This window comes from Mobula hypostoma, chromosome 5 (assembly GCF_963921235.1).
Source record: "Mobula hypostoma chromosome 5, sMobHyp1.1, whole genome shotgun sequence".
In the NCBI taxonomy this organism is placed as follows: domain Eukaryota; kingdom Metazoa; phylum Chordata; class Chondrichthyes; order Myliobatiformes; family Myliobatidae; genus Mobula; species Mobula hypostoma.
The window spans coordinates 187,079,531-187,091,691 of record NC_086101.1 but is presented as its reverse complement, the minus strand read 5'-3'; the positions used below and the strand labels follow the sequence as shown (position 1 = coordinate 187,091,691).

The window sequence follows — 12,161 nt, the reverse complement described above, 5'->3', positions numbered from 1 at the left end:
CTCCCTTAATCTCTGATCATAATGCATACTTTCTAAACCAGGCAGCATCCTGGTAAATCTCCTCTGTACCCTTTCCAATGCTTCCATATCCTTCCTATAGTGAGGTGAGAACGGGACACAATACTCCCAAGTGTGGCCTAACCAGAGTTTTATAGAGCTGCATCAGTACATCGCAACTCTTAAACTCTATCCCTCGACTTATGGAAGCTAACACCCCATAAGCTTTCTTAACTACCCTATCCACCTGTGAGGCAACTTTCAGGGATCTCTGGACATGTACCCCGAGATCCCTCTGCTCCTCCACACTACCAAGTATCCTGCCATTTACTTTGTACTCTGCCTTGGAGTTTGTCCTTCCAAAGTGTACCACCTCACACTTCTCCAGGTTGAACTCCATCTGCCACTTCTCAGCCCACTTCTGCATCCTATCAATGTCTCTCTGCAATCTTTGACAATCCTCTACACTATCTACAACACCACCAACCTTTGTGTCATCTGCAAACTTGCCAACCCACCCTTCTATCCCCACATCCAGGTCGTTAATAAAAATCACGAAAAGTAGAGGTCCCAGAACAGATCCTTGTGGGACACCACTAGTCACAATCCTCCAATCTGAAAGTACTCCCTCCACCACCACCCTCTGCCTTCTGCAGGCAAGCCAATTCTGAATCCACCTGGCCAAACTTCCCTGGATCCCTGCCTTCTAACTTTCTGAATAAGCCTACCGTGTGGAAACTTGTCAAATGCCTTACTAAAATCCATATAGATCACATCCGCTGCACTACCCTCATCTATATGCCTGGTCACCTCCTCAAAGAACTCTATCAGGCTTGTTAGACACGATCTGCCCTTCACAAAGCCATGCTGACTGTCCCTGATCAGACCACGATTCTCTAAATGCCTATAGATCCTATCTCTAAGAATTTTTTCCAACAGCTTTCCCACCACAGACGTAAGACTCACTGGTCTATAATTACCCGGACTATCCCTACTACCTTTTTTGAACAAGGGAACAACATTCGCCTCCCTCCAATCCTCCGGTACCATTCCTGTGGACAATGAGGACATAAAGATCCTAGCCAGAGGCTCAGCAATCTCTTCTCACACCTCATGGAGCAGCCTGGGGAATATTCCGTCAGGCCCCGGGGACTTATCTGTCCTAATATATTTTAACAACTCCAACACCTCCTCTCCCTTAATATCAGCATGCTCCAGAACATTGACCTCACTCATATTGTCCTCACCATCATCAAGTTCCCTCTCATTGGTGAATACCGAAGAGAAGTATTCATTGAGGACCTCGCTCACTTCCACAGCCTCCAGGCACATCTTCACACCTTTATCTCTAATCGGTCCTACCTTCACTCCTGTCATCCTTTTTTTCTTCACATAATTGAAGAATGCCTTGGGGTTTTCCTTTACCCTACTCGCCAAGGCCTTCTCATGCCCTCTTCTTGCTCTTCTCAGCCCCTTCTTAAGCTCCTTTCTTGCTTCCCTATATTCCTCAATAGACCCATCTGATCCGTGCTTCCTAAACCTCATGTATGCTGCCTTCTTCCTCCTGACTAGATTTTCCACCTCACTTGTCACCCATGGTTCCTTCACCCTACCATTCTTTATCTTCCTCACCAGGACAAATTTATCCCTTACATCCCGCAAGAGATCTCTAAACATCGACCACATGAGGGAAAGAAGAGGTTGATTTGGCAGATGAATTGGTGCAGGGAGCAGGGTTTCAGATTTCTGGATCATTGGGCTCTCTTCTGGGGAAGGAATGACCTGTATAAAAAGGACGGATTACACCCTTTAAGGATAAAGGGGAAGCCTTTTAGGACCGAGATGAGGAAAAACTTCTTCACACAGAGAGTGGTGAATCTGTGGAATTCTCTACCACTGGAAACAGTTGAGGTCAGTTCATTGGCTATATTTAAGAGGGAGTTAGATTTGGCCCTTGTGGCTAAAGGGATCAGGGGGTATGGAGAGAAGGCAGGTACAGGGTTCTGAGTTGGATGATCAGCCATGATCATACTGAATGGCGGTGCAGGCTCGAAGGGCCGAATGGCCTACTCCTGCACCTATTTTCTATGTTTCTATGTCCATAGTACATTTCCCTGCAAAAACATCATCCCAATTCACACCCGCAAGTTCTAGCCTTATAGCCTCATAATTTGCCTTTCCCCAATTAAAAGTTTTCCTGTCCTCTTTCATTCTGTCCTTTTCCATGATAATTATAAAGGCCAGGGAGCGGTGGTTACTGTCCCCCAGATGCTCACCCACTGAGAGATCTGTGACCTGACCCGGTTCATTACCTAGTACTAGATCTAGTATGGCATTCCCCCTGGTCGGCCTGTCCACATACTGTGACAGGAATCTATCCCGGACACACTTAACAAACTCTGCTCCATCTAAATCCTTGAACTAATCAGGTGCCAATCAATATTAGGGAAGTTAAAGTCACCCATGATAACAACCCTGTTATTTTTGCACCTTTCCAAAATCTGCCTCCCAATCTGCTCCTCTGTATCTCTGCTGCTACCAGGGGGCCTATAGAATACCCCCAGTAGAGTAACTGCTCCCTTCCTGTTCCTGACTTCCACCCATATTGACTAAAAAGAGGATCCTGCTACATCACCCACCCTTTCTGTAGCTGTAATAGTATCCCTGACCAGTAATGCCACCCCTCCTCCCCTTTTTCCGCCCTCTCTATCCCTTTTAAAGCACTGAAATCCAGGAATATTGAGAATCCATTCCTGCCCTGGTGCCAGCCAAGTCTCTGTAATAGCCACTACATCATAATTTCATGTATGTATCCAAGCTCTCAGTTCATCACCTTTGTTCCTGATGCTTCTTGCATTGAGGTACACACATTTCAGCCCTTCTACCTTACTGTCTTTACACCGTTTATTCTGCTTCTCTTTCCTCAAAGCCTCTCTGTATGTTAGATCTGGCTTTACTCCATGCACTTCTTTCACTGCTCTATTGCTCTGGGTCCCATCCCCCTCGCAAATTAATTTAAACCCTTCCGAACCATGCTAGCAAACCTACCTGCAAGGATATTGCTCCCCCTCGAGTTCAGGTGCGAAAAATCCAATCTGTACATAATTTACATATTACTATTTAACTATTTATGGTTTTATTACTATTTATTATTTATGGTGCAACTGTAACAAAAAACAATTTCCCCCGGGATCAGTAAAGTATAACTATGACTATGACTATGACTATGACTTAGTGAATACTGAAGAAAAGAAATTGTTCAAAATCTCTCCCATCTCTTTTGGCCCCGCACATAGCCGTCCACTCTGATTCTCCAAGGGTCTAATTTTATCCCTCACTATCCTTTTGCTATTAATATAACTGTAGAAACCCTTTGGATTTATTTTCACCTTACTTGCCAAAGCAGCCTCGTATCTTCTTTTAGCTTTTCTAATTTCTTTAAGATTCTTTTTACATTCTTTATATTCCTCGAGTACCTCATTAACCCCAAGCTGCCTATATTTATTGAAGATCCCTCTCTTTTTCTGAACCAAGTTTCTAATATCTCTTGAAAACCATGGCTCTCTCAAACTTTTAACCTTTCCTTTCAACCTAACAGGAATATAAAGATCTTGTACCCTCAAAATTTCACCTTTAAATGACCTCCATTTCTCTGTTACATCCTTCCCATAAAACATATTTTCCCAATCCACTCCTTCTAAATCCTTTTGCATCTCCTCAAAGTTAGCCTTTATCCAATCAAAAATCTCAATCCTAGGTCCAGTCGTATCCTTCTCCATAATTACATAGAAACATAGAAACATAGAAAATAGGTGCAGGAGTAGGCCATTCGGCCCTTCGAGCCTGCACCGCCATTTATTATGATCATGGCTGATCATCCAACTCAGAACCCAGCCTTCCCTCCATACCCCCTGACCCCTGTAGCCACAAGGGCCATATCTAACTTCCTTTTAAACATAGCTAATGAACTGGCCTCAACAGTTTGCTGTGGCAGAGAATTCCACAGATTCACCACTCTCTGTGTGAAGAAGTTTTTCCTAACCTCGGTCCTAAAAGGCTTCCCCTCTATCCTCAAACTGTGACCCCTCGTTCTAGACCTCCCCAACATCGGGAACAATCTTCCTGCATCTAGCCTGTCCAATCCCTTTAGGATCTTATACGTTTCAATCAGATCCCCCCTCAATCTTCTAAATTCCAACGAGTACAAGCCCAGTACATCCAGTCTTTCTTCATATGAAAGACCTGCCATCCCAGGAATCAATCTGGTGAACCTTCTTTGTACTCCCTCTATGGCAAAGATGTCTTTCCTCAGATTAGGGGACCAAAACTGCACACAATACTCCAGGTGTGGTCTCACCAAGGCCTTGTACAACTGCAGTACACTGAAACTAATTGTATTGTGATCACTGGACCCAAAGTGCTCCCCAACAAATACTTCCGTCACCTGTCCTGTCTCATTCCCTAACAGGAGATCCAACATTGCTCCTTCTCTAGTTGGTACCTCTATGTATTGCTTCAAAAAACTATCCTGCACCCATTTTACAAACTCCAAACCATCCAGCCCTTTTACAGAATGGGCTTCCCAGTCTATGTGTGGAAAATTAAAATATCCCACAATCACAACCTTGTGCTTACTACAAATATCTGCTGTCTCCTTACAAATTTGCTCCTCCAGTTCTCGGTCCCCATTAGGTGGTCTATAATACACCCCAATAAGCGTCACAACACCTTTCCTATTCCTCAGTTCCACCCAGATAGCCTCCCTAGATGAGTCTACTAATCTATCCCCTTGGTATGAACATAGAATTCTCCAACTTCCGGTAATTCCCTCCCCCTCCCTTCCCCTATCCCTATGTCACTCTGTCCCCTCCCCCAGCTGCCTATCACCTCCCGCTTGGTTCCACCTCCTACTACCCATTGTATTTTCTCCTATTCTTTCTTCACCTTTCCTGCCTATCCCCTCCCTGCTTCCCTTCCCCCACCCCTTTATCTTCCCTCTTACTGGTTTTTCACCTGGAACCTACCAGCCTTCTCCTTCCCACCCTCCCCCCACCTTCTTTATAGGGCCTCTGCCCCTTCCCTCTTCAGTCCTGACGAAGGGTTCCGGTCCGAAACGTCGACCGATCTTTTCCACGGATGCTGCCCGACCTGAGTTCCTCCAGCTTGTTGTGAATGTTGCTTTGGCCCCAGCATCTGCAGATTATTTTGTGTTTACCACTCCTGCTGGCAGCTCGTTTCACACTTGTATCACCCTCTGAGTGAGGAAGTTGCATTTCAGGTTCCCATTAAATATTTCACCTTTCACCCTTAACCCATGACCTCCAGTTCTAGTCTCATCCAATCACAATTGAAAAAGCTGCTTGCATTTATTCTATCTGTACCCCTCATAATTTTATTTATTTAGCGATACAACATGGAACAGACCCTTTCCAGTCCAATGAGCTGCACCACCCATCAACCCACCTATTCAACCACAGGTCGACTTACAATGACCAATTATCCTACTAATTGGCATACCTTTGGACTGTGGGAGCAAACAAGAGCACCCAAAGGAAACCCACACACACACACGGGAAAGACCAACAAACTTCTTACATAGTCACATGTGATGCCAGGAGCTGGACTTGGTTGTCAGAGGCCATTTGAGATGCATATTGAGTAGGTAGTGGGAGCTTATCCTCACTAGCACTCTCATCTAGAACAACTATGAGGAACGTATAGGGTCTGAAGTCCTAACCTATTCAATCATTCCCTGTAACTCAGGTCCTCAAGTCCTTAAGTCCTGGCAACATCTGCAGCATATCATAAATTTTCTCTGTACTCTTTCAATCTTACTGATGCCTTTCCTGTAGGCAGATTTAAAGTTCAAAGTAAAATTTATTATCAAAGTACATATATATCACCATATACAACACTGAGATTTATTTTCTTGCAGGCATACACAGGAAGTCCAAGAAATACTGCCGAATTAATGAAAGACAGCACCCAACAGGACTGACAAAAAACAGTGTGCAAAAGGAAACAAACTATGCAAACACAAAATAAATAAATAAACAAAAAAACAGACAATGAAAATCGAGAAAAAGAGTCCTTGAAAGTGAGCCCATATGTTGTGGGAACTCTTCAGTGATGGGGTGAGTAAAGCTATCCCCTCTGGTTCAAGAGCCTGATAGTTGAGGGGTAATAACTGTTCTTGAACCTGGTGGTGTGGGAACCAAGGCTCCTGTACCTCCTTCTCAATGGCAGCATCTAGAAGAGAGCATGATCTGGGTGATGGGGATCCCTGATGATGGATGCTGCTTTCCTGCAACAACGCTCCATGTAGATGTTCTCAATGGTGGGAAGGGCTTTACCCATGATGGACTGGGTCGATTCCACTACTTTTTTTAGGATTTTCCGTTCAAGGGCACTGGTGTTTCCATACCAGGCCATGATGCAATCAGACAGTATACTCTCCACCACACATCTACAGAGCTTTGTCAAGGTTTTAGATTTGAATTGAATTGACTTACTTTCATCCTTCACATACATGAGGAGTAAAAATCTTTACATTACGTCTCTGTCTAAATGTGCAATTATAGTAATTTATAATAAATAGTATGTCCAACAGGACAGTCAATATAACATAGAAATACAATTACATCAGCATGAATTAAGCAGTCTGATGGCCTGGTAGAAGAAGCTGTCCCGGAGCCTGTTGGTCCTGGCTTTATGCTGGATACTGTTTCCCAGATGGTAGCAGCTGGAACAGTTTGTGGTTGGGGTGACTCGGGTCTCCAATGATCCTTCGGGTGCCTTTTACACATCTGACTTTGTAAATGTCCTGAATAGTGGGAAGTTCACATCTACAGATGCGCTGGGTTGTCCGCACCACTCTCTGCAGAGTCCTGCGATTGCAGTTCCCATCCCAGGCAGAGATGCAGCCAGTCAGGATGCTCTCAATGGTGAACCTATAGAAAGTTCTTAGAATTTGGGGGCCCATACCAAACTTCTTCAACCGTCTGAGGTGAAAGATGCGTTGTTGTGCTTTTTAAACTACACAGCCGGTATGTACAGACCACGTGAGATCCTCTGTGATGTTTATGCCAAAGATCTTAAAGCTGTTCACCCCAGATTCATTGATGTCTATAGGGGTTAACCTGTCTCTATTCCCCCTGTATTCCATAACCAGTTCCTTTGTTTTTGTGACATTGAAAAAGAGGCTGTTTTCTTGACACCACTGAGTGTCAGAGTGATGACTTCCTCTCTGTAGGCTGCCTCATTATTATTTGAGATTCGGCCAATCGGTGTAGTGTCATTAGCAAATTTAATTAGCATATTTCATACTGGATCTTCGCAAACTTCTGACGAAGTAGAAGTGCTACCCTCTTTTCTTCATAATGGCACTTACGTGCTGGGCCCAGGACAGTTTTTATACATAGTAGGGGAATTAAGGGTTATGGGGAAAAAGCAGGTAGGTGGAGATGAGTCCATGGCCAGATCAGCCATGATCTTATTGAATGACGGAGCAGGCTCGACAGGCCAGATGGCTTACTCTTGTTCCTATTTCTTATGTTCTTATGTTATGATCTCTATCAGGTAACCTCATGATTCTGGAACTGCTCTTACTTAATCACTGTGGAGCTCTGAACATTTTTCTGGCTCAGGCTAAGATAATATTATTTTGTGGCTGGCAGTGACAGATGCATTACTTTCACCAATCTGAGATGCTTGGAAGTGAAGACGGTCAATCTCATGATAGAAAGCATGTTCTTATTACAAAGCACCCCACTCACACAATTTAACAGTCATAAGCTATATTGTTTGGCCCTTGAGAATGATGAATTAAAACCCGGCTCAGGCACTGAGGCTTTGAACCTGTCCTCACCTTGACAAGGCCGCGCCTGAACAACATCTCGACAGCAGTCCGAAGCCTGAGATTTAGGGAGCGGTGGTGACAACCAATCCCTCGACGCAACATATCTTGGTAGTGGGCACTCTTGTGGATGAAACGCATGCGGAAGAAGACCTTGTCCAAGAACTGCAAAGGAACAAACATAAAATAAGGATGTTTTGCTTATCAAGTCTACGCTAGCTGTCAGAGCACTCCCATTCCCAGCACCTATTCTACTCTCATTTCCAACTTTACTACCCAGCTACACCAGACCAATTTATAGTGAGTAAGTAAGTTGTGAACCCTTAAGACCAAAAGACACAGGAGCAGAATTAGGCCATTTGGCCCATTGAGTCTGTTCCACCATTAAATCATGGCTGATTAAATTTTTCATACCAATCCTCCCACCTTCCCCCCATAACCCTAACCATTTTTACCAATCAAGAACTTATCAAACTCTGTCTTAAGCACAACCAATGACTTGGCCTCCACAGCCCTCTGCAGGAACAAATTCCATAGATTTACCACCTTCTGTCTAAAGAAATTCCGCCTCATCTCAGTTCCAATGGGACATCCCTTTGTTCTGAGCCTATATCCTGAAGAAGGGTCTTGCCCTGAAACGTCGACTGTTTATTCAATTCCATAGATGCTGCTTGACCTGCTGAGTTCCTTCAGCATTTTGTGTGTGTGTTGCCCCCTCCCTCCACTTTGCCATTACCAGTTCCCATTCCCTATAACTCAGCACAAAAAGCTGTGTGCTGTGATGACTAATGGTATGGTCTACAAGAGACCCTGTCCCAAATGCACCCAGAATCAGAATCAGAATATCACTGGCACACATCCTGAAACATCTGTTTTACAGTAGCAGTAAAACTTGCAAAACATAAGAAAATTTTTAAATTACAATACAGTAAAACATTTAATTTAATTTACATGTGCTGTATATATATTTTACTCTTTTGCACTACAAATATACAGTATATACATTTATTGAGACGGGTGTGTAAAAAGGGCTCGAAAGATCATTGAGGACCCTAATCACCCCAACCACAAACTGTTCCAGCTGCTACCATCCGGGAAACGGTACCACAGTATAAAAGCCAGGACCAACAGGCTCCGGGACAGCTTTTTCCACCAGGCCATCAGACTGATTAATTCATGCTAATACAACTGTATTTCTATGTTATATTGACTATCCTGTTGTACATACTATTATAAATTACTATAAATCGCACATTGCACATTTAGGTGGAGATATAATGTAAAGATTTTTACTCCTCATGTATGTGAAGGATGTAAGTAATAAAGTCAATTCAATTCAATTCACTGAAGTGCAAAAGAGTGAAAAAGAAAAATATATATTGAGGTAGTGTAAGCAACACACATCAAAGTTGCTGGTGAACGCAGCAGGCCAAGCAGCATCTGTAGGAAGAGGTGCAGTCGACGTTTCAGGCCGAGACCCTTCTGTCCTGACGAAGGGTCTCGGCCTGAAACGTCGACTGCACCTCTTCCTACAGATGCTGCTTGGCCTGCTGCGTTCACCAGCAACTTTGATGTGTGTTGCTTGAATTTCCAGCATCTGCAGAATTCCTGTTGTTTGCGTTTAAATTGAGGTAGTGTTCATGGTTTGTGGACTGTTTAGAAATCTGATAGTAGAGAGGAAGATGCTGCTGCTAGAACACTGAGTGTGTGTCTTTGGGCTCCTATACTCTTCCCTGATGGTAGTAATGAGCAGACGGCATGTCCTAGGTGATGGGGTCCCTAATGATGGATGCTGCTTTCTTGTGTCATCACCACTCACCTTCTCATCTGCTGCAGAAATCTGGGAAAACGTGCAGTCCGAAGGGAGTTCTTGAAGTGACAGGTACTTCTTGATTAACAATTCATATTCATCCCTGCATTGTTGTAGTTTCTCAGCTTCTTTCCTGGAGGGATGTGTCCTTTCGAAGGACGGGGGTAGGGGAGAAAAGAATGGAGAAGGAAATGCAGCAAATATTTATTTAAAGCTTAGAGTTGCCGACCCTGGGATGGTACTAAGCTACCAGATTTATACCTAATTTTCAAAGATGATGTTCTCTCAGCACAGAATTAGAATTTTGTAGTCAGTTTTCCAGTTCAAATCTGAAGTCAGAGAACTGAATAAGAAAACAAAATTTGATGCAACACATGCAAAATGCTGGAGGAACTCAGCAGGTCAGGCAGCATCTATGGAGGGGAATAAACAGTCAACGTTTTGGGCTGAGACCCATCATCAGAACTGGAAAGGAATCCGGAAGGAGCCAGAATATTAAGGTGAGGGGAGGGGGAAGAAGGACTAGCTCAAAGGTGAAGACAGGTGGGTGTGCGGGGTGGGTGGTGGATAAAGTAAGAAGCTGGGAGATGATAGATGGAAAAGGTAAAGGAGCTGGAGAAGAAGGCAATCTGAGAGGAGAGGAGGGTGGTCCATGGGAGAAATGGAACCCGGGCAGGTGATAGGCAGATGAGGAGAAGAGAAGAGGTAAGAGGGGATGGGGAGGAGGAAGGTTACTGGAAGTTGGAGAAATCAATGTACATGCCATCAGACCTTTAAGGCCTTCCTGATGGGGGATGGAAGTGTATAGGGACTGTACAGCCATAGCAAAAAAAAAGGCAATCAGAGCCAGGGAGCTGAAAGTGATTGACATGATGAGGGCAGGAGTGGTCCACACCTCTGGACCACCTCTTACTCTGGATAATCTTGAACAGGAACTTTGTTACACTTTGTAGACGAGCATTTTTCCACCAAAATGTCATCGCCCTCCAAACAATGGTGTGAATTGTTCTGTCTGGCAGGCAGAGCCCTTCATCACCTAAGACTTCTAGTCCTTGGAATGGCAGATGTTAAACTGCTGCTTACATATCTCTGCTGCTACGATCAGTTCCTCCACCATTTTGTCTGTGTTGCTTTGGATTTCCCGCATATGTAGATTTTCTCCTGTTTGTGATAATACTTACATAGTTTCCTCTTTTTCCAGATACTTCGATAGCTTGGTCATCCTGCTTTTTATCTTCAGTTGAGCTCTGTCAGAATCTTGATCCTTTTTGCCTTGTGACTTCTCCAACAGGTGAGCTAGTATTTTATCAGCAAACTTCTCGACTAATTCTATGTTGAACCTGAAACAACAACGCAAGCTGGTTAGTGGCTGAAGCCAGCAATGCAATGTGTCAGTGTGCCACCGTAAGACACAAGGCATAGAAGTGGAATTAGAATTAGCTCATTCAGCCCATCAAGTTTGCTCTGCCATTCTATCATGGCTGATTTAATATTCTTCTCAACACCATTCTCCTGCCTTCTCTCTGATGCCCTGACTAATCAAGAACCTATCAACTCTGAAACATAGAAACATACAAAAACCTATAGCATAATACAGGCCCTTTAGCCCACAAAGCTGTGCGGAACATGTCTTTACCTTAGAACTTACCTAGGGTTCCCATAGCCCTCTATTTTTCTAAGCTCCATGTACCTGTCCAGGAGTCTATTAAAAGACCCTATCATATCCGCTTCCAACACTGTCGCCGGCAGCCCATTCTATGCTCTCACCACTCTCTGTGTAAAAAAAACCTTACCCGTGACATCTCCTCTGTACCTACTTCCAAGCACCTTAAAACTGTGCCTTAATGTGCTAGCTATTTCAGCCCTGGGAAAAAGCCTCTGACTATCCACACAATGTCTCTCATCATCTTATACACCTCTATCAGGTCACCTCTCGTCCTCTGTCGCTCCAAAGAGAAAAGGCTGAGTTCACTCAACCTATTCTCATAAGGCATGCTCCCCAATCCAGGCAACATCCTTGTAAATCTCCTCTGCACCCTTTCTATAGTTTCCACGTCCTTCCTATAGTGAGGCGACCAGAATTGAGCACAGTACTCCATGTGGGGTCTGACCAGGGTGTTAAATAGCTGCAACATTACCTCTCAGCTCCTAAACTCAATCCCACGATTGATGAAGGCCAATGCACCATATACCTTCTTAACCACAGAGTCAACCTGCACTGCAGCTTTTGAGTGTCCTATAGACTCGGATCCCCAAGATCCCTCTGATCCTCCACACTGCCAAGAGTCTAACCATTAATACTATATTCTGCCATCATATTTGACCTGCCAAAATGAACCATCTCACACTTATCTGGGCTGAACTCCATCTGCCACTTCTCAGTCCAGTTTTGCATCCTATCAACCTCTGACAACCCTCCACACTATCCACAACACCCCCACCTTTGTGTCATCAGCAAATTTACTAACCCATCCCTCCACTTCTTCATCCAGGTAATTT

The 12,161-nt window shown here is 44.1% G+C and overlaps 1 protein-coding gene and 1 long non-coding RNA gene across 5 annotated transcripts in view; one reads left to right on the top strand and one right to left on the bottom strand.

Annotated features, from left to right (window-relative positions):
- Positions 1 to 12,161, bottom strand: part of LOC134347212 (probable ATP-dependent RNA helicase DDX60) — a 172,994-nt gene that overhangs the window by 51,074 nt on the left and 109,759 nt on the right. For all 3 annotated transcript variants that reach the window (XM_063049505.1, XM_063049507.1, XM_063049506.1), the window contains exons 25-27: positions 10,844 to 11,002; positions 9,672 to 9,810; positions 7,865 to 8,017 (exon numbers count right to left, since the gene is read on the bottom strand). In XM_063049505.1, coding sequence (XP_062905575.1) covers positions 7,865 to 8,017; positions 9,672 to 9,810; positions 10,844 to 11,002 — 451 coding nt within the window. The remainder of the gene's footprint in view (positions 1 to 7,864; positions 8,018 to 9,671; positions 9,811 to 10,843; positions 11,003 to 12,161) is intronic.
- LOC134347216 (uncharacterized) overlaps positions 1 to 12,161 on the top strand; it is an 88,500-nt gene that overhangs the window by 34,778 nt on the left and 41,561 nt on the right. For both annotated transcript variants that reach the window (XR_010018107.1, XR_010018108.1), the window contains exons 2-3: positions 5,933 to 6,131; positions 10,864 to 10,953. This is a non-coding gene — a long non-coding RNA (uncharacterized LOC134347216). The remainder of the gene's footprint in view (positions 1 to 5,932; positions 6,132 to 10,863; positions 10,954 to 12,161) is intronic.